The sequence below is a fragment of the Passer domesticus genome, chromosome 6, assembly GCF_036417665.1.
Source record: "Passer domesticus isolate bPasDom1 chromosome 6, bPasDom1.hap1, whole genome shotgun sequence".
In the NCBI taxonomy this organism is placed as follows: Eukaryota; Metazoa; Chordata; class Aves; order Passeriformes; family Passeridae; genus Passer; species Passer domesticus.
This window is the reverse complement of record NC_087479.1, coordinates 33,847,335-33,870,255: the sequence shown is the minus strand read 5'-3', so window position 1 is coordinate 33,870,255 and position 22,921 is coordinate 33,847,335. Positions and strand designations below refer to the sequence as shown.

Here is a 22,921-nt window from a genome sequence, read left to right as displayed (position 1 = left end):
CAGGCACTAAGGCATAGGAGCTTATAAAATAGAAGGTAGTGGCAACTTTTCACACTATCAAACATTTTCTGCACAGGCTGCAAATTATCCTACTCCTACCATGCTGTATGTGTGTTGGGAGCCACAGTAATGCTTGTTTTATATAGATATCTTTTTTTTTTTTTTAATCTGGACAGTGGTTGGTGTAAATGATTATGAGTTTACTGTTAAAGTGAGACACCTAGATGGCTGTGCTGTTAGGTAGGAGGATGTGTAGACTTTCTGCAGTGGTTTTGCAAATTACTTTACTATGGTAACAAATAACAACAATATGTTACTATGTTTTGCCCTGAAATGTCTTTTACAGAAGGCAATAAATGAAGTCTGATAGAAGCAATGTTGGCGTTCACCTGTGTTAAATGTTGCTTAAATTATTTTTCAGGTAGTGATAACATTATGACATGGTGGTTGGCAGCTTTGGGAAGTAGTTATGTTCAGTGTGACAGTTACTTCTTAATCTTAACTTGAATCATGTGGTCATATGTTTCAACACTCATGTATTTCTATGTCTCCTTATTACAAGTTCATCTGCAATCACTAGAGTGCAAATACAACTTTCTCTCCTATTTCTAGACAGAAAGGAATATAAGTTTCCATCAGTTTAGTTGACCATAAATTACTGTGAGATTTTGGATCCATCAAATTTGAGTTGTTCTTAGCAGCTATCAAATGCATCACAAATCTTTGTATCATGTACTCTTGTTTGATGTGTGAAGCACAAAATCAGGAGGAGGAATGCAGTTTCATGGAGCATGGGTAATCATAACATGCTGCTGTGCTGTCTATCAAAGTGTCATAAAATCTGTTAGGAGACTCAAGGGCTGAGAGACTGTTTGCTTGTAGGATGTTTGACATAACTCAGTTCCACGGGAAAATTTCTTAATAGCAACGTATGATGTGAAAATTCTAAGAAATCTGATTAACAGTAGTAATGAAATATATTAATGCATTTACCTTTTTTGTAAGTAAACAGCAGGCCAAGTAATTTTTGTTTCTTTTTTTTTTTGTCTTTTGATGCCTTTGCCCTCTGGAGAGCAGCTCAAAAGGCTCTGAGTTTAGGCTTTTGCTTGTGCAAAGAATAAGTAAAATGTTTTAACTGTAATCAGCATGTTTCTGGTGTCACTTTTCAATTGTGATGCCATTCTCTTTCATTTGTTATTAAAGACAGATACCAAAAATATTTTGAGTCTGACTTGGAGAAACCTTATTCAGAATTTTCACATATTTAAAATTGCTGCTGAGAATGCTGACCAGTACAATAATATCCTGATTTTTTTTTCTTTTCCTAAAAAATAATAACTTAATGCAGTTGAAACACAAACAGTCTAATATTTATTTTATGTATAACTGTTTGCCATACAGAGAAGGAAGCACTTAGAGCTCTGAACTGAGAACTGCATGTAGGCAAACAATTAGGAGTACAGCAAGATATAAAGCAAGAGATTTGAACTTCCTTTCTCCAGGTACTCTCTTTGTCAGGACTTCACCTCACAGAAATATCTGTCTTAACCTTTACAGGTCTAGACACCTGGCATAACTGTGTGTCTTGAAGACTTCTGAATGCTTCAGTAAATTTTTTTATCTTTTATCAGTCCTGGGCCAACCTATGCTATGAAGACTTTGCAAAGACTGCTGGAGGATATATAGTTGTCAATGAAAGGGGGAAAAAGTTCATGTTTCATGAATTACATAAGAAATGCTGGCAAAAAGGAGTTACTGTAGAAGCATTTTGCTAACATGCATATGTGGATTTGGCATGTAATTTTACATAGCAGTAAATTTTTGAGTTTTCAGGTTGCTATAGGTTGTCACTATGTGTTGGCAGAATGGCAACTGTTTAATTCAAACTTTTCCTGCTGATTGCTCTGTTGTCATAAATTTTAATTGAATACCTGACTGCATGACATCTTAATGTAAATGTGTGTCTATATATCCAAGAAGGCATACATTTTTTATGCTAATTAAGGTTTTAGCAAAGCTTTCTATGAATAGCTGCAGAGTTAAATAATTTGTCTATAATCAATTTGCACCAGGCTCAGGCAGTAATGCACATTTCCTTTATTTCTTCTAGGAGGGGATGACCGTCGAGTCTTACTTTGGCATATGGAAGAAGCCATCCACTCAAGAGTCAAACCAATTCAGTTGAAAGGGGAGCATCACTCTAACATTTTCTGCCTGGCTTTTAACAGTGGCAATACAAAGGTGTTCTCTGGAGGTAAGGAAGGAAGAGTGTCCTGATTTCACATGAATATGTATTGTGAATGCCTTGGAGTAGATGCCATGAGTGAGTGAGATCCTGCCCCACATGAGATCTGGAAGGTGTTCTTAATCAGCAATTGTAATTTTTTGGGAACAGGGAATCCTTTAGCTAGCACAACATTTTCAATTTTGTCATGCCTTTTTCCAAACCCTGGTGTAAGCTCATCATGTCTCAAACCATCATGAAAATCCTGGGTCCAGTCTGCCTCTAGTTGTGCTAAAGACTGTGGAAAACATTGTCTTTATTATTCCCTCTTAACTGTGCTGAGAGCAGACCCTGCATTCTCTCTGGCACTCAAGCCTGATGCTTGAAAATCTTTTCTGCTGCTGTCTGATTTCAATGCACCTTTAGATGGCTCATGAAGGACTATTGCCATCTATTGGTGGATGATGTTTTCTTAGACCACGTTTCAGTTCTTACTGGTAAGCCTCTGCCTTTTAAAGCTGTTGGCACATTGGGCTCTGATAACCCTCAATGCTCTCATTTCTTTTTAATATAAATCTACTTTTTAATAGAAAGTTTAATTTGGTCTTAAAACTAAGGTAAGGGAAGTGGACATATACTTGTTCTGGGGTAATAGTTTCTGTTATTTAGGTCCATTTCACCACTTTAAAAATCAAGTGCTGAGGTAGGCAGGAAAACTGAACTGGGGGGAAAAAAGGCACAGAAGTGTCAATGCAGTTAAGTGCCATGTTCTGCTGGACTTCATTTCCACAATCTAACGTGGTCACAGAATAGGTGAGAATTTGTATCTTTCATCAATATGTCCATTAACATACAGCTAGACTTATTTTAGGGTACTATGAGATTCCTGGGTCAAAGCCCTCCATTACCTTTTTGACCCAAGATTTGTGAACTGTAAATCAATGCTAGAGATTGATTCTGAGTGCATGTGAATGGTGGAAGCTTCTCATCCTTCAATGTTGTGTTAAAATGATAATATCCCTTAGGAAAAAAAACATGGCAAAGCTTAAGCTGGTGTCAAATTTCAAGGATGAAATGATTCAGTTATATTCTCAGGTGGAATAAACCCCTAGACTTTCAAATAGCAATGCCTGTCTTCTTATTCTGGGGACTGCTGTTAGTGTTATGAGGAAAATAGCAGCACATTAATATATCTGCACAAGTGGTTCCAGAGAATTTTGGGCCAGAGTCTCTTTTACTTTAGTTTGAATTTAGACAAATGGAACCTTACATGAATATTCAAGAAATTTAGTGTGCCAAATCTTGCTTGTCCAGCTGGAATGGTATTTTCTCATGTCCAACTCAGCTCTCTGTCTATCGGGCTTTGCTGTCAGAGGCTGCTGTTTTTCACAGGAAAAGCAAAAGAGTGTCTTGATTGTACCTTGTTGCTGAATTTAACACCTGCAGTTAAAGATATATATAATTGATTATAGTGGATTTTTGCTAAGATGCCAGGTTAGATGAGCTGTGACAGCTGATGCACAGAGAAACTGGCCATTCTCATATATTTTTCCTCCTCCAGTTTGCATGAAAACCCTGTGCCTCTGCCAGAAATTATTTCCATTGGAGGAGTCAGGAACTCTTTCAGTTCCTCCATCAAGTGAGCTCATCTGCAAGGGCTATGAGTCTGACTCTTGGATCCCTTGTAAAGAGTCATTTTGCTGCATGGCCTAGATGTACCATCTGTTTTATCTCTGCTGGTAAAATGGGGCTAGCTATATTTATTCACTCAATGATGTTCTGAGAGATTATTAAAATTCTGAAAGAATTGTGGGTTCTAAGATCTAGTGGTTGTCACACAGTCACCCACACCTGAGTTTGGAGTTGTTTTTAAATCACAGAAGTTGGAATACTTAAAAATTAATACTTTAAAAAACTCCAAACCTAAAAATTAGCATATGTAGACTAGCACAAGTCACATGGAACTCAATTTATTCTGTAAATAAATGACTGCCAATGACTAATGACTTAGGATCTGATGACCTTTCTCTAAAGCAACTCTTGATAATAGAGGAGAAGGGATTTTCCACTTCAGTACAAATTGGATTGTATCCAAGGAATTTCAGAGCTCTTTGCTTTGAAGGAGGAAGCACCCCATGTAGCCATTACAAAAATGGAAGGCAGGAACTGAGTGGACAATGTTTTGCATGTAATCTCTGGAAGAAAAAACTGTCCCAGAAAAGTTCCCATCTCTGAAGAATATTTTTGCCCTTCTCTGTCCACACACACTAAGAGAACAGCAGCATTTGAAATGCAAGATCCCTTCCTAGTAATCTGCATGGACTTTTTTTTGATTTGCACTTAATGTTAGGTATATGAAAAGCTGAAATAAACCTACACGAAATTCAATTTGTTTTTTAGCGCTTATATGACAGATGTGGGGTTTAGGCCACCTTACCTGTGCTCCTCTGTATGTGCTCTGTGGTATTTCATCTTAGAAGTTTAACTGAAGGGAATGGCAGGTTCTTCCTGTCTTCCCGATTGTTGTAACTGCAGTTGTCAAAACAAGAGAGATTATAAATGACACAGTAAGTCTCATTGAAGAATGAAGTCTCCAGTGTTAAAGTAAAAAGTGTAAGTGGGAATCCCTCCCTGGGCTGAACAGCAGTGGTGTTTTCTGCAGGGATGAATCCTTACCAGAAGCATCCAGTTTGTGGTTAGATTTTTGTCACCATTTTCTCCTCCCACACGCACAACAGAGAAAAACAGTGGTTATTCCACTCTCATTCTTTCTTTCCCATTTTGGAGCTTGTGCTGGAAGGGAATTTGATGCCATGATGTCTGGATGCCTGAAACTAAGCAACTGGAATGATTCTTTTGTTCATAATGGATGGAGACTGAAGAGCCAGGAGTGTCCTCTGGAGGAGGTTTTGTCATTGGAGAAACTGGGCTGAATGAAAACATTTCACCAATGTTTTTCATTGGTGAAATACGTAGGCACTAGAGTTGTTTACTAGGTATAAACAGTATGTGGCAATATATAATGGACAGTTCAAAATACAATTAAAAGGACACTTACACTTAAATGACTTGTTTATTGTACCATGGAAAGGATGAGCTACTGCAGTAATCTAAGGCTGGCATGATTTTACTGGGGGTCTGGGCAAACAGAAAATGGTTGTAGAAGATCTCATACTTCCTTAGTCAAAGAGAAACTTTCTCATATTTCTCTGTTGAGACAGAATACAACTGAAATATGTATGGGACAAATTAAAACTGAGGCAATTGAACATTTAAGAATGTTCATAACACGAAACCTTGCTCCTTCTGAACCTCTGTCTTTAGTGTACATTAGGAAAGTGTCACAACTCTACATCACAACTACAAAGACATGCAGAGCATAAAAATATAACTTTGCTTTCTGGTTATGGGGTGTTTTTTCTGAATTAAATATAAAAGTGTGTGTGTGTGTCCTTAAATATTTCTAAAGAGGAGGTGCCAAATTTAGGTAATAAAATATTCAGCACATAGACTGAAAAAAATAATGTATTGTTATAGCTTGAAAAACTCTGCATGAGCTATTGGAATTACCTGGCGGCTGTGACCCTCTTAGCCTGTGCACATGTGGTTAGTTTCCATTGTATTCAATTGGTGTGATCAAAGAGAAGTGACATGATTTTCTGGTTACTTGGTTTGGTTTTTATTAATACAGAAAAAATTACATTGGCTGCCACGTTCATGCCCTCTCAATGGTTGCAAAACCCGGAGTGCTGACAGTGTTAGCTGGCAATATTTGATCAGGGAGCCACGTGCATTTCATTTATGACATCTCTTTTCACCTTTCACAATCTTTTTATGGAGCATCCTTTGAGCAGGAAGAAAGATGTATTTTCATCAGAGTTTAAAGTGCTCTGCTGCTTTATGTAATAGTCTTTATTTCAAATCTCCCAAAACTTAAGCTCAAACTGGACAAAGAATGATAAGTAGCATATTTAAATAGAATCATTTGTTGAGCAGTAGCAGATGAAACAGTTGGTGCATTTGGTTGTGACTGGTGGTATCACCTGGAACCTTTCATATAACTGAGCAGAGGGTAACCATGTAGCAACTGAGCTGGTCTTCTCTGTTTCAATATCAGTTTTGAAATTGTAATTTTTTTTAAAAAAAAAGTGGTTTGGGGTTTTTTCACAATAATGCTTTTTAACCACTAGAACATTGTGTTAATTGCTTATATTTCTCTTTTCAGGCAATGATGAGCAAGTTATACTTCATGATGTTGAAAGGTAAATACACTGTGTTCCACTGCTTCAAGAACTCCTTTAATGTCAACTCACTAGAGGCATTTTCTGTGTTAAATTAATGGTTTAGGAGAACAGTGTTTTAATACTGAAATTTGTTTTTTATTTATCTAAATTCATAACTGGAATTAAGTATTTCCTATCATCCCATATTCTTTTTCAGCACTTGGGTTCTGTATTGTTTTGACAATACAATATTTATATTGAGGGGTTTTTTTCCTCATAGCATGATGGAAATGTATGTGGGTATTTTGTTTGGTTTTTACTCTAATTAAACACAAGGGTCTTCTTGTGAAATTACAGAAACTTTGTCACAAAGTATGACTAGGTAGGTAAGCAGTAAATACTTCAGTTTAAAAAAAACAATAGCAAAAGAAGGAAGAATGATAGTGTTGTGTCTCTCTTCCAGCACTGAGACCTTGGATGTGTTTGCCCATGAAGATGCAGTGTATGGCCTTTCAGTGAGCCCAGTAAATGACAACATCTTTGCTAGCTCATCAGATGATGGCCGGGTTCTGATCTGGGACATCCGAGAGTCTTCCCATGGAGGTAAGATCTCTAGAAGGAAAATAGAATTGATTTAGGAAGAATTCATTAAGGCAAGGAAGAAAAATTTATGTTTATCTGGGACAGTTGATACAGTGACTCTTGGAGAAAGGTGAAAGTGAGGCATAATTCTTTTGGCCAATGATTGGCAAGCCCTGGTCTTTACAGTTCTGTTACTGTCTTAAATGCCTAATAATTTTTATTGAAGATGGTGTTGAGCTACTCACTTCAGAAACATGTTAATACTCCAGTGTATAAGAGCTACAATTGTGAATGAGCATAAGGAACAATAGAAAAGTAATCCCCCTACTTTTCACTAAAATTACTTAGTGCCTCATTAGTTTAGCTCCTGTAATCTCTCTTTGACAGGCTGAAAGGCAACTTTTGATATCTTAGAAGAAACTGTGGTGCCAATCTATTTATAATAAAGGTAGGAAGGGAAGCACCAGTAATTAGTGACTGATTAGTGAATGATTTGACTAAGGAAAAATACATAAATTTAAAGTTTATTTTAAAACCCAGCCCCTTTGGCAATCTGATATTTGTTTCTCCACTCAGCTGATGCAGGCCTTTGCTTCTCAGTGGGGGCTGCCATTTTAATAACACAGCCTTTTATGTCCCAGCAGGATTCTGATTTGATGATGCAAACATAGAAGGTCAGTTTTGGTGTTAAACCTTATTTGGAGCTGCTGGCAGACCAGCAGCAATTTCTAAAGCCTTTGGGCAGACTAGCAGAACAAAAGTTGGCTTATTTTCTTGTTTTTACTTTTGACTTATGGCAATGAATAACACCATGGAGCTTCATCTGTGGTCAGAGACCTTTGTTTTCATCACTGGTAAAGAAACTCTTAGAAGGAAAATGACTGATGAAAATACTCGTAATAGAGCATGGAAGGAGGGTACAGACAAGACAAATAAATGTTACTTCTGTCTCATTGAAACCATAGGCAATGATTTCAAGGTATTGAGAATTTGAGAGGATTGCCTGCTTAACCCTGTTTTATATGTGGTAATGAGGCAAGTGAGGAAAGAAAATGACATATCTGGAGGTGCTTGTGGGGCTACAAGGGCTGCACTCAGTGGCTCAGATAGGGACAATAACTGTCTCCCTAGCACACTAGTGACACAGGAAAGCAAAGTGAATGGGAAAGCAAACAGTGAATGGGAAAGTCTGGCCAAATCCCTGGCTCAAAATAGAGATTGATTCTGGTTTCTTCGTTGATTTAAAGAGTGGCAGCATGCCACAAAAGATGCAAACAAGGAAGAGAATTAGACTGTGCTTAAAGATGTAAAGCTCACAGAAGCAGAGTGAAGGTAACAGAGTCAAGGCTTTTCCCCACTCTTCATGGAGACAGTATTTTGATGGAATAAATAAGGCACAGTAGCAGCCCAAACACAGTCTTATGAGAGGGAGAGTCTCAATGAGCATGTTTTCTACTCTGTGTATGAACAGCAAGAGCTGTTAACATTTTTTTTATGCAAGAAGAGCACCCTTCTTGTCTGCTATTACAGCACTTAAGAGGTGGTAAGCTTCTTTTCCCCAGAGTTAGCAGTTTGCTTTAAGCTGAGTTTCATACAAATTTATTTCACTTCTTGTAATATTATTCTCCCTTAGAAGCAATTGCTGCTACATTTATGGCTTGGGTAATCAGCAGAGGCTGTGGAAACTCTCAGGCATATAATCCTAGGAAGACTTCAGAAGCTCCTCCATGTATAGCCTTTGTCAGATGAGCATTTGGTCATGAACCTTAAAAGGATTCAAGTATTTGATCTTTGAACAGCTAGTTTTAAACTCTGATAACCTTCCATAAAGAAAATGGTGTCTTGAAATTCAGTGTGTGTCCTTTTCCATATTTAGACAGAATTAATGTACATGTGGGTGGATTTTAAAACTTCAGGTTTTATATTGCTTTGGATGTGTCAGCTTGAGAAGTGGTTTGAACATGTCTCCATATCTTCAGATCTTGTTATGCTGTTTCCATATTCAGCTGCCAAACTCCTTGCATTGAACAGTTGAATGCATTGTTTGTTCTTATGTCTGAAATTTCAACTTTTTCAACAGAGCCCTTCTGCTTGGCACACTACCCATCAGCCTTTCACAGTGTGATGTTTAATCCAGTAGAACCCAGATTACTGGCTACTGCCAACTCGAAGGAAGGTGTGGGACTCTGGGACATCCGTAAGCCTCAGAGGTATGATCTGGCTGTCCTTGTTTTATGGTGTGTTATTTCTTTCCCTTGGGAGGTGATGGCATGCTGATTTTTTTTAAGTCAGTATATATGGTAGTAAGAAAAGATGCAGAACAAAGTTCATAGCAGTGTCGTTAATAAATTATTTTGCATAATTAATATTCTTCTTCATACTTGTGGTCTAATTTGATTTAAAATGGGGCTAAATCTTCAGTGTTAAGGTAAGTGACTTTTAAGGTAAGTCAAGGTTCCAAAGCCTGCCTGGCCTCACCACTGCAAATTAGCTTGGATGTTGTGTCAAGTTCTCATCATTATATTTAACACTCTTTTGATACTACTGGAAGAAGCTGTGGTGGGCACTGTCTGGTTTACAGTTGTTTTTCCTGCCCAGCTCAGTTTTTATTGGCTGAGTAGAGAGTGTGGTCAAGGCAGCTTTTTACTCAGTGCTTATGAGTTTAATGTGGCTTCCTAAGTGATACAGACATCTGTATAATCATTTGGCTGTCTAATGTGCTTCCAGATTTGCATAGAGCTAAAAACAAGTTAAGAGAATTAGGCTGCAGTTTGAAATATGGTTAGACTGGGTTCTAAAGTGGATGTATGCAATGTCTGATACCAGACTTTGGCATGCATGAGAGATTCAGTCTTTCAGACTGTGAATGTTCATTTTTCCATCATAAAAATCTGTGGTGGGCTGTCTGGCTGCTTGCCAGCTGTAACATAAATGAATGCAGGAGTTAAGTCTGCTTTCAGCTACCATTTTTCTGGGACAGCCATTAGCTCTCCTCCTATGCTTGATCAGAGATGTGTCCAAAACACAGTGAGAAGGGTGTATGCTTGGCTTAGGAAAATAAAATGGATCTAAAGCTGCTACCACTGCAGATTTTTTCCCCATCAAACTCTTAGGAAAGAGGACTCTTCAGAATGATGTGTGTCCTTCTAGTGGGCTGCCAAAATCAGAATCTCTCATATTTAAATAAATTATGCTGGATTTTTAGTCTATTTAAAGTAACAGAGCATTTGACAAAACTTCTACTTGTCTCTGTTGATCTAATTTGCTAATCCAGAAAGCTGGAACTGTTTTTTTTAAATGTATTTGTGGCAAATTAACTTTGTCATATGAGGAAAAAAAATAATTTTAGATCAGTAAAGATACAATCCTCACTCTGGTAAGGAAGTGGAAGCCAGAACTTATACATCTACCTGTGTATTTCAGTTTGTTACATTCTCTTCTGGGGAAGACACACTTAATTATCAGAGGGTAAAAATAGTTCTTGTTAAAGATAAAATAATCCACATAATGCTGTAAGTACTTGTGGTAGACTGCATAAAACTGAAGTTGGTATGTGTGGGAGTTTGTGCATATTTTCCATATTCTTATTAATAATAAAGGAAGCTGTAGTGCAGGTAAGATCTGCCAAAAGCACTTTAGTTGGTGAGTTTTATAGGCAGAATGGGTTAAAGAGCCCTGAAATTCTCCATAATCTAGGGATAAACAGGATACTGCCCGTGTAAGCATGCCACTAGCACAGCAAAGAAGGCTACTGCATCAGATGCTTTCCTCACTGTCAAAAAAGTCTGCTAACAGTAAAAATTCTTGCTTCCCTACATGTCCGTAGCTCTCTTTTATACTGTCTTTGATATCCAAGAGAATGTATTACTTCCTGAAGTGTAGGTAGGATGAAGGAATTGAGGTTTTTGAGGGACATGATTTGAGGGGACAAGAATTTGTGTGATTATTGAATTTTTGCTGGGATTGTTGAATTGCATAATGTATAAATAACAACAGTACAAAATTGCTAGATCTGTCTATTTCTTCTCTAGTCTACATTTTAATTTACATTGCTGCACATGACATTCTCCTGTGAGGGATTTTTACACCTTAAGCCATCAAGGGAAATTCCTCCTTTCTTTCAGTATGGATGTAGTCCATCATAACGCTGAGGCCACTGTGGAAGGTTTTCAGTCCTGTCATTCCATCCATGGTGCCAATAGAAAATACTTGATCAGTTCAACTTTGGCTGCTTTGTCACATTGTGTGCTAGTGTGGTTTTGATTAGAGGTTAAATGGGTAGAAAGAAGAGGAAGAAGTGTAGATACTTTTAAATGTTTACTGCGGGTTGCCAAAATTTTAACTCCCAATGGGTTAGGCTGGACCACAGCACTCTTCCAATATGGAACATGGGAAATGGTTACATGTAGTTAATAATTTGCTGTTGGTATAACACTTGCTGTAAAACTGATTTCCCCAACTCCTGTCTGTTCTCAGAAGGAGGCAGAATTAGATAATGCAGGCACTGCTTTCTGCTTCATAACTGGAGGCTGCTATGGGGAATCTTGCTGCTGCTTGTCTGCAAAATCCAGCAAGTGAGAAGCTTGGAATTCCAAAGACTAGCTGTTTGTGGCCAGTAGCAGTACTGTAGTTAGCAATACCTTCACACAGCACATGTTGCAGCCAACAGCACTATGTGTGTTGAGACTTTTTACAGATATAGGTGAGGTTTGATAAAACTGACAGGAATTGGCTGGCCTTTATTCATGTGAAGGGTATCAGGCTTGATGCTGAATTTCTTGTTTCAATCAGCAAAGGCTCCTCAGGGGAAGTACAGTTTTTCTTTGATACTGTTCAGCTTGATAATGGACTATCAGAAAAGGGGAGATTTGCTGTTAACTTCTAAACTTGTATGTCAATCAGTGAAATATGGCTAATTGTGTTTAAAACTAATAGCTCTACATTTTCAAAACATTGAAGAGAGCAGTAATGTCCTTGTAGGCTAGAGAATTCAGATATAGATTCCATTGCTTGACAGGAACAAATGAGCTGTATCTACTTATTTATCCTGAAAATATGTGGAGTTTTACAGCAGTGTATTTTTCTGCAAAATACATGGCTCTTCTCCAACTGAGTTATGGGAGAATTTGTTTCAGCTTGCTGTTGTATGCCTCCAGCCAGGAAAGTTGGTTTTGTCCCCTTCTTTACTCAGGCAACATTAATCACCCCTAAAAATTTTAAATTGAATACTTTTAGGGCTAGGAAAGAAGTCCTGATAATGAGTAGATTTTATTAATATACCGTGGAATTGGTTAACTTTCTAATAGGAAGCTGGGAGTGCTTTATTCTTGGCTGCTATGGTGAAGGAGGTGATTGAAAAGCCAGCATATCTTGGCATGCATGGAGAAATTTAGAGACAGTTGCACAGCTCTGAATTGTGGAAAGTTTAGCTCACTTCAAATAATCATAATTTGATTAGTCTTGCTGACTGAGTCAGGATACAGAGGCGGATTCATTTTTCTTTTTCCCAAAGTTCATTCACAGCTTGATATCTCTGCTGTCTCAGATTTACTGCAGCAGTTGAGATTCTCTCCTCCTATCCCAGTATAGTAATAAGATCTGGATATGGTGGGTTGTCTCCTCAAAATAGCATATGAAGTGTTATAAATATAGAACTCATATAATTCTGCAATTATAAGCTGACTAGTGAGTCTGCAAATCTTATTTTTCTATTTTTAGAACGTGTAAGTGTTTTTATTTCTTCAGGTGGACGTTAAACTGAAACCATCTGTATTGTTTCTTTTTTAAAAGAGGGCATTGAAAAGCTTTAAATGTGGTTTTGGTTGAGGAGGCTGCTGTAAGGCATTCACACCACTAGATGGGGTCTGGAAGCTGTGCCTTTTTAAAAGAAAGTTCAAAAAGGGAGGTCTGTGCTTCTTCAGTTATTTACAATAAAATATGTATTACAAATATTGTTACAGAATGCTGGGGGAAATTCAGCAAGCTAGAGTACCTATATATTTCAAGCAAAGACTACGTTACTTCAGCTGTTGTTAGGTACTCATGTTCTCCTTCTCTTTTTCCATGCAGCTCCATGACCATCTCCTTCTTTTTACTGAAATACAAAGATTGCTTTTTCTCTTAAGAAAATATTATCATTGTCCCCTTAATGCTTTCTTTTTCTATGTTCCCTCTGATCCACCACTTATGTCAACATATGTGGAAGTTTTTGAGATCAAAATTATATTGGTTTGTCCTATTAATGACCATCACATATTTTTAAACTGATCTTCATGCTGCAAAAAGGCTGTTCACAGAAGTGTGTTCTGCTTCTGATGGGAACATTGAGCCAGTACTTTATGCACACTGGGATCCACTGGTATGTCCAGTTCAAGGGTTAAGATAGTCTTATGTCTTTTGTCATAAATACAAATCTTGGGGTATTTTAGGTGAGTCTGGGAGGGCTTATCAAAAAACTACCAGGCCCTCATTCCTATGTCTGTTGCATAATTATGTGTTTGACCTGTTTTTTGAGCCAACTCAAACTTCTAGAAGTTAGAAAAATAAGCTGGAAAGACTTTGTAGCTCTCTTATGCCCTAGCAAGTTGAACTTGGTTCAGGGAGGGTCCAGTGGCAACTGTAAACCATTGAGAAGAGGGAGTAAGGCCTGTAAGGCTGACAAGGGACACAAGAATGAAACATGTCCTCTTTTGAGGAGCAGTGAACTATTAGATATGTTCAGCTGTTTGTGGCATTCTGCTCATTCTGTTTTACTTGCTTTGGTTTCTTTTGCTGCACTAACCTTCCCCTTTTTTGCCTCCTCAGCATGTTCTTTACAAGATTTTTACAAAGTAGAAGTGGAACCTGACCAAAGCTGGGGATGATTTACCTTCCAAGTCTGCATGTTTCATAAGAATAAACTATAAGCAGGGAGTTTTTCTTTTTGTCATTTGACTTTTGTGCTCCTGGAGTAAAACACTGTTCCAGAGCCTCAGACTTTAGTTTTGGGATCTGGAAATGCATTTGTCCCCCTAATTCAAGTACTGCATTCAACTCTGAGTGAGGTAGAAATGCTTATACACAACAGACCTTTTTAAGATTCTTCTAAACATAGAGGAGAGTTGTGCTGTCTGCATAGTTACAAGTCCATGTACTCAAAAAGTCCAATGATAAGTTAAAAAAATCCTTGAGCAACAGGGCAAGCCTGGTATTCCTTGGTCATTGTAATCCTTATGGCATATTTCAAAAGCTAATTTTTTTTGGACCATACAAATTATAATAAGCCCAAGTTAAAGGAATGTCAGTTTTGGTGTTTTTCATCAATTCTTTACAGATAAATCCAAAAGGAACATTATTTCAGCTTTGATTTCTTTCTTTGTCTTAGCTGACAAGTAACTGCAGTTCAGAGCAGAGGACTTTAGAAAACCTGTGTGGTGTTGTTGAAGGTATTCTAAGGTCATAAACACAGCATCATAACTGAGTAAAAGCCCATAGATTGAGGTCTCCAATGGTTGCCAATTTTAGTTTCTAGGGTCATACCTTCAAAGTATTTGATCCTTAGAGATCACACAATAAGAACAGAGATGGCAGTTATTTTCTCAGTAATGCTCACACATGTGCTGAATTTTTATCCTTTCTAGCTTCCCTTCCTGAGCTCACTCTACAAAGTAACAGTTGCCCTTTTTTATCTGTGTGTTACTAAGATGTCTGGTATGTTGGATGAAATACTGAGCTTCTGCAAGTGTGAGGGATCAGTATTGTTGGTGATTGTGTTGGAGATATTAATTCAGGGACCAGCCACAGGGTTTACTTCTGACACTGAGCTTACCGAGGTTCAGGGCTCTTTCCTTAAAAGCTAGTGATAGTGAATTGGGAATTTTCTTCATACAGAATCTGTAGGTGATACATGATGGCAGGAATAGTATGAGGATATTTAAAATTTTACTTTAACTGTTTTACATTTTGACTTTTCTTGTGAAGGAAAGAAGCTTCTGATTGTCATCACTTCCAGTGTGAATGCTTTGGAATTCCCAAAGCCCCTGCAGGTGGAACAGCTCACTACATCATTGAATTGACAAATACCTGTTTCAATTATTTCAATGCAATAGAAGTGTGCTGCATGTTTCTGTTTGGAGACCTTTGTCAGTCCTGCTTTGAGCAGAGCACTGTATTAAAGACTGCAGGAGAAATGTGTGTATCTTGGCAAGCACTTGTGCATTGTCAGGTTTATAATTTCTTTCTCTTCCCAGTGGAATAATTTGTTGTGAATTTTGACTGACTTGGTGTTGCTTAAAGTAATCCACTTAGGCTACAGTTTAACAAATTTTAAGTGCTGTTTTGGAACTCACCAATATGGGTCAACCATACCACCTCAAATAGTTCAAATAACTATTTGTCTTCTCTTGCAATTCAGGAAATAGAACTCATCCCACACATGTACCATCCTCATATGTTACACTTCTGTGCTACTGAGGCAGCTCAACTGATCAGTTTCTCAACCTAGAATTTAAAGATCTAACCAGATACAACTTGGCATATTAGCTCCAAATTACACAGAACCTAAATGTAGATACTTCCCCCCTATTTGTCTTCCATTATTTCTCAAAACTTCCCTTTAGAACTTCTAGAAAGTGAACTGATTATTGCTTAAGTTCATGGGGATTGAATTTTTCTGAGAATCTTTGGGATGCATTGAAGGAACATTGGAGTAGTAATGGCATCTGGGGGAGTAGTACTTTTCGGATGGCTTTTGGCTTTGATTTCTGTATTGTAAACATAAATCTCAAAAATATTTGCCACAAACTTAGCCAAAATCAACTACTTATTTAGACTTAGAAATATCTAAGGTAGTTTACTCAGACTTTCCTTCTTTCTGCTCACTGAAGGGAAAAAAGGGAGTACTTGCAAATGAGTCTTTTCTGACTTTGGGCAAGGAGAGATGGTGACAAGGCTTTAGTCATGTTGGTGACTTTCCTGCCTGAGGAGACTTTTTTTTGTCATTGCCAGCTTCAGACATTTGGTGCTTTTTATTTTCCTTTTTTTTTTTTTTTAAAGACAGGAGCGCAGCCTAAAGTTTTGAAATATGTAAATCAGTGAATTTATTGTTAAACAATTTTTTTTATTCTGAAGCAGTAATTTCTGTTGCTGGTGTAAGCACCACCTGAGAGATAGTCTGGAAATACTTAAGTTTGCAAGTCTACCAAATACTGCCTGGTATTTACATGTGTGAAACAGGTACTGTAGTCTCTTTTCCCCACCCTTATGCCTTGTCCTTATTGTGGAGTTTACTGGGATGGTACCGTAGGAAGTGCCCTCTCACTTAGCTTCTGTTCTAAATGTACACACTCCATATTTCATTTGCAGTCTTGCTTTATGCATGATCTTGTCAGGCCTCTTGGGATAGAGGGTTTAGCTTAGCTGTCTCTGTGTTTAGTCTGGTGTCCTTCTTGGAGTGGAGTGTATTTAGAAAGATTTTTAACTTTCCTCTAGGATCCCTGGATTTGTTGAACAGACACAGCTGAATTGTGGAGAACTGAGATTCAAATTGTATAATAGAGTGTTCTTAGTAGCTCAACTTTTAATTCTTTGCTGTTCTCAAATAGGGTTTTGGTCATTCTTCTGTTTGGCCTCTTCTGTCTTGATTGTTCTCCATCATATGCACGGGGATTTTCTGATTTGAAGATGAAACTTCTTCACACCTGTCAGCATTCTCACATTAGCACTCTAGGTTCTGGCAGGCACTTTAAGCTCAATACTGTCCCTTTGCTCTGTGGGATCCAGCTTGCTCCTACAAGCAGAGGTGCTATTCGGGTTTTAGATATTCAGCACTGTGTGTAACTGTAAACAAGAAGTCAGGAAACCTGGTTTTGTTTCACAGTGTTGGTTAGGTCTGTTGGTTGACCTTTCTTGCCCTCGGTTTTTCCTGTATCAAGAAAAGGGAAAACTGCCTACTTCAAAAGCCTCATGGTGCTTAATCTTTTTGTTAGCTTTGAAGTACTTTAGCACCCAGGTCTTTCTAAAGCAAGAGCTTAAAGTGCAAAGCATTTTCCTTGTAATGCAAATTTTAAAAGTATAATCTGTTGCTCAAAAGAAGCTCCGATTGTATGGGTTTTTGTAGACTGCTTTCTTAAGGCAGTAATCATTGTAAATCTTGCCCTAATCACATCTATACCTCAATTTAATATGGAGGGAATTAAAAGAGAAACTTTTTTTGTCTAAAAAGGAAAAAAGGGAGAAAGGAAAATTAAAAAAAATATTGGTGACTGAAATCAAAAGAAAGAGCCTCTTAGTGCATTTACTAGAAGAATATATGAAAAATTAGCTTAACCCTATTTTAAGAGAAGGAAATTAGTCTTTGAAACATCGGTCCAGGGTAAATTGTGATAGAACCTGATTAGTCCAAAGTTACGTCTGCAGTTGTATTCACTTAGCTTTAGGTGAAAATTTATGTTCATCTTTTACCTACTAGAGACAAAAGCTTTGCTAGTTTAAGACTGGACTCTTCTACTGCTGGAACATTTTGGATCTTGCCAATTTTCCTGTCAAAAGAAAGGCCTACTTTTTTCTTGCTGCTATTTTCTTTAATAGCTACTTGTGTAGTTTTTGTAAATTAAAAATTCTTGTAGCTTAACTAGAGAAAAGCAGGGAAGTGAGTGTGTGTGTGTGCATATATATATATATATATAATGGGATAAGAGAACAAATCTGTGGCTGATGTTACTCATAAGCTTTCCTAATGCAAGACAACAATTGCAGCACAGAAATGTGCAGGAAAGATGTATTGTGGGACTGCAGTATTGACACAAGACTGATTCTGCATAAGGTATGAAAATGGCTTCATTCTTCAGGAGGAATTGCCAACTTTTACACTGAGATTATTTTTCTAAGGTAACATTCTCTGATATCTGTGTTCTTTGTGCTGTGAGGACTTTGGTGAAGGCTTGGTTTTGGGAACACATCCTGCTCCTTCATTTGACCTAGAGGTCATCTTCCCATGCCATGTCTGGCTGTATTTGTATCTTCTCTATCTGGTTATCTGATGGAACCTGTTCTTTTGTGTTTTGCTGGATTTAGCTGAGCAGTGTTCCCTGTCACAGTCTGTACTCCATCCTACAAGGTGCTATTTCTGAACAGACTGCATAATGGACTCTGATCAGAGAATTTAGGGATTAGAAAAGGATGGAAAAGATCAGGTGTTTCAGCTAGTTTGTTTGTGGCTGTTGGACAGTTGCTTTTTACATTGTATTCTCAAGTTTCTTTTTTTTTTTTTAAATCAAGATAAATTTTATTGGGTTTTGGTTAGGTTTTTTTTTTTTTCCCCTGAAAAACTAATTGTCTGCTTATTAGATCTCATTTATTGCTTACATTACAGTAACACCTACATGATTCAAGCAGAGAGTGAGAATAGGACTCTCTTGTGCCTGGTGACCCACAGATCTGTAGTGAGGGCAAGCCTCTAGGGCAGGAGAATGTTTGTGAACAGGTCTGTAATAAGACTTAAACAAACCTTGGCTCGAGCTGGAGGAGGATGTGAAGCATCCAAACAAACAGGATTTTTTTTTTGTTTGCTGTCATTTGCTACTGTTCAATCTTTGTAATGGCAGAGGAAACCTTAAATCCTGAAAGGATAAAAGTAATACAGATGAGGGGAGAATTTAGTAAACTTTACACCTCTGCTCTTGCCATCTTCCTCAGAATACTGAAATTCTTGAGCTATTTTCCTGTGAATAAAGGCAGAATACAGGAAATCATAATGCATTCTGGAGAGCTGCCTGAGATCACTGATGTAGCAATTTTTTCATTCAGTGATGCAATTAGGTCATAAGGGCCAAACTAGGCAAGCCTTTGCTGGTACATTTTTGGGTTTCTGGGTACATAAATGATGATGTTTGATGTCTTTAAGGCTCCAGTTTCTGTTTTCAGCTAAGAATCTCAGTTATTTTTAAAAAATTAAAATATTGCCCTCGTGGTTTGGAGGAAACAGCAAAGATTCTATTCACCTTTGAGTTTGCCATGCATGAAAGTTCATTAATGATGGGGAGATTCCATTTTGAACTAGTTTATATGTTTCTGACACTAACAGTAAACAGCAAAGAAATGTCACGTTCTTGAATATGCTGAATCTTCACTCTGAATTCTGTACTTTTCCTATCTTGATGGATGGAATTGATTTTAATTGTACTTTCTTTTTGAAGGAAAGCAAAGATATTAATTTTGCCAATAATGCACAGCCTTTATTTTATTTGGTTATTGTTTAATGTCCAAGCAAATACCCCTTACTTCTTGGTAAGGATTCTTGGAGACAATTCTTGTGAGGGTAGTAGTGATAAGATAGACAAGATAATAGTGATGACAGAATTTAGAAAAATGAGCTTGTTTCTGAAAAATAATAAAATATTCAGTATGGCTTGTATACCTTCAGACATGGATGGACTTCCTTCACATCACTTATAATACTTATAGTGAAATGTTGTACACTTAGACAAAATCTATCTTGAGATTTCTGAGACTCATAATCTGCTTTAAAAAGCTTTGCATGATTATTGAGCAGACTGTGCTCAATATTGTGCTGACTTTTCTGTTATTGGTTAATTTGGCTCTTAAGTGTTTGCTTCAGACTCTATATGAATTGTGTCCTTTTAAACACACAGTATTTTTCTTGCAAATAAACCCCCAAACTTTTCCGCAGTTTTCCAGGCCAAAATCCTGTTTGCCAAGTTTCATTCCAGTTATTTTTTTGCACAGTTAGAAGTTTCTCAATTTTGTGGTTACAGAATTGCTGACAAACACAGTTGTATGCAATGGTGTGTATTAGTTACAAGCATTCAGTTCATTCTTTCCTTTTAAGGTCATTCTTTCATTAACTTAGTCTCGCTCACTGCTGTTTATGACACCGACACTTTTCCCTTGCTTAATTAATTTCTTGTCTTAAATGACAGCCCTGTCCCAAGGACAGTGTCTGTACTGCAATGCAGCGATGCTGCTCCTTGCCTTGCTCCACTAACTGCCAGTTAACCAAATTGTTTACATTAGTGGTGCTGCTCGTGGATTGAAAGCCTTCCATTGTTTGGCTGAGCTGTATTTCGTTAGCCCTTGCCCGCTGCCTGTGTGCTGCGTATCCAGCTACGGAAATGACCATATTGCATAGAATCGTCCATGCCCTCCCTCCTCAGCCTCCCTCCAGCTCCAGCATGTGTGTTTGGATTGCAATGTTCCATCTGTGGCCTAAATATTTCTCTTAATCATACAATATGACTTTTTAAAAAACTCAAAAATGCATGTGTCTCTCTCTATATTGCTTCCAGAGCTGGTAGGCAACATCAGCATTCCACAGCTGTCTGGGTGAGCCAAATTTGGAAGCAAAGTAAATCCGAGTAGTCTGGCTTTGGATTCATAAAAATAATGCCTCTGGCAGAAAGAGCACTTATCTTGTTCAGAAGTGTCCTTTTAGTATTGCCTTCAGATTTCTCACTAGCTGTCACGGTCTGTGTCAAGATGAGAGTATTGTTTCTGGTGTGATGCATCAGTAAACTTTTAGAAACTGCGACAAGGTGTTGCCTCTGAAACTCCTTTGTTAGTGCGTGCAGTAAGTGGCAGTTCTAACATAAGCAACGTATCCAAACATGTCTACCCTGCCCCACATAATCCTGTGTGAAAAAATCCAAAAGTAGCACTGACTAAAAGTACAGCACAACACCCTGGTGCAACTGAGAAAGGGAATATAGTCATTTGAACATGCTTTAAACACAGCACTTCTCTTCCCCTTCCCTCCCACTCCCCAAAAAAAGAAAGTGCAAAAGCTCTCATTCTGATTAATTTGAAAGTCTTTAGAGCTTCTTGATTCAGACATCCTCTTTAATACTAACGTGTATTAGTAGTGGCTTCATACTGTAAAAAATAACTTCTGTTGGCTTTTTTCTTGGAGAGGGCTGTCTCCCTTTTTTTCTGCAATTTTGATGGAGATGGATACTCTAGAAGGAATCTCAGGCAATTATTATTTTTTCCCTAAAATCATCATGAGTGTTTTAAAATCACCAATATTTTATGATGCAAGTTACTGAAGTCTTAGGGTTCCTCAGTTCTCAGTACTGCTACCATGTGCTCTGCCTGCAGCATGAGGCAGAGAAAGAGGTTTCTCAAATCCCTTATATGTCCTCTGTTTGTGACCTAGGTGAGCAGCTTTGCCACCAAGATAGAGCCATGACATACACATCCCCCCCTCTTATTTGTGAACATATCTCTGAGATGTTCTGTCCTAGGAGGAAAGAGAGAGCAAGCAAATATTTTTCCGCTGTTTGGATCAAGAAGTGGATGTTTGGTGGGGGCTTGTGTCAGTTTGGTCACTTCATCCCCACCTGAACTACTTGCTGCCTCTTTTCGGAGTTTCTTAAAGGAAAACACTGTGCAGTTAATTGAACAAGTCCTTTCAAAGAGGCAGAGAGGAAGCAATCAGGACACAGCAGAGTGGGGAAAACAGAAAACTACTGTCTTGTGATTAGTACAGCGAAATGCTGCGCTTGGAGCTATAGTGTCAGGCTTTTGGGGCCAGAATTAAGGCAAGTGGGGAAAGTCATTACTCTTACATTATAAATGAATAGCAAACAGCTGTTTTAGTATTTCTTTCTGTATCAGCCAAACTAGCTCACTGCTTTTTTTGTTAGTGAGGGGGTTTAATTTTTTGTTTGGTTTTCTTTTTTTTTTGTTTGAGCCTAATGTTTTAAAAAACTGCAGTGGGAACTTTATTTTCATCACATGTGTGGCTGAATTGTGTGGAGTGAGGGTCAGAGGCAGGCAAAGCTGTAGATCTTTTGAGAAGTATTAGCTGTGCAGCTCCTTAATTCTAGATTTTTCATGTGTGGATATTTTTTTCTGAAGTTCTAGTCTCTGTTACTTCCTTTAATCTCTGAAGTAAAACATTCTTTTGGAACTTTTTCACACTGAATTCTGGGCTGTGATTTGGATTAAGGGAGAGAACTGGTAATGAGGAGAGAAGCTTAATCTTTAGGTTGCACCTAAATTAAGTCTGGTTGGTGCATATTTCTTATGACCTTCTTATTCATGTTGGACAACACATATATTTTTTATTAAAAATTAACTTTTCTTAGCCAAAAAAATCTGGAATTGTTTCTTCTGCCTGTTTTTTTGTGTTGAGTTCTTGGTTGGGTTGGGGTTTTGGTGGGTTTAAGATGTTTTAGCTTATTTGTTTGTCCTTTTTGAAGAAAGTGGAAAATTCCATAGAAAAATAAATGGCTTGCTAAGACCTATCAGTAAAGGGAAGGCAAAAATATCATATGTCTTTTGGTTATCTTGTTTTGTCTTGATTTTTAATGTCTGACTGAGTATTTTGAGGTGAGTACTTTATTGATCTCAATTAACAGAAACTAGGGCTCATGGGAGGGATCCTAAATCCTTGTCTCTAATCTTACAGTTTCTAGTATTAAATTCTCTCATGTTTTAATTAAATACCTTCAACATGATTAATAAAAGCTTGGCAACTTTGCCTTGGAGGAGGAGAACATGAGACACCAGGACTGTTCACGCTGATAGAAGTGTTCTGAAGTTTTGGTGCCCAGCCTTAAGAAGTTACTAGTTAGTTGGCTTTGAAAATGTGACTTTTGGTGCCTTTGTGTCACCCTGGCTTTGACTGTTCAGTGCACAAAGAGTGTGTGTGAGAGAGAGCAGCATATTTCTCGGGCATTCATTATGTAGAGTCTTATATTTTGCGTTGCTTTTGTTTAACTCTGGCTTAGGAACAATGGTTTTTTAACTTTACGGTATCTCAGGCAATGATGCATGTTTTGACCTGCATGGAATGTGGCTTCCCATCCATGTGGAGTGACTCATTCTTTGCAGTTGTTGGGGCAAAGGGCTATATCAGAAGGTGGTATGCATTAAAATCTATGAGTAAGCTTCC

General features: G+C 37.8%; 1 protein-coding gene across 3 annotated transcripts in view; it reads left to right on the top strand.

Moving 5' to 3' along the window:
- DCAF5 (DDB1 and CUL4 associated factor 5) overlaps positions 1 to 22,921 on the top strand; it is a 67,418-nt gene that overhangs the window by 7,559 nt on the left and 36,938 nt on the right. For 2 of the 3 annotated variants that reach the window (XM_064424310.1, XM_064424312.1), the window contains exons 2-5: positions 2,111 to 2,254; positions 6,450 to 6,486; positions 6,911 to 7,050; positions 9,110 to 9,239. In XM_064424310.1, the coding sequence (XP_064280380.1) occupies positions 2,111 to 2,254; positions 6,450 to 6,486; positions 6,911 to 7,050; positions 9,110 to 9,239 (451 nt within the window). Of the gene's footprint in view, positions 1 to 1,118; positions 1,503 to 2,110; positions 2,255 to 6,449; positions 6,487 to 6,910; positions 7,051 to 9,109; positions 9,240 to 22,921 lie in introns of those variants that run through there. The other variant, XM_064424313.1, reaches the window with a different exon arrangement.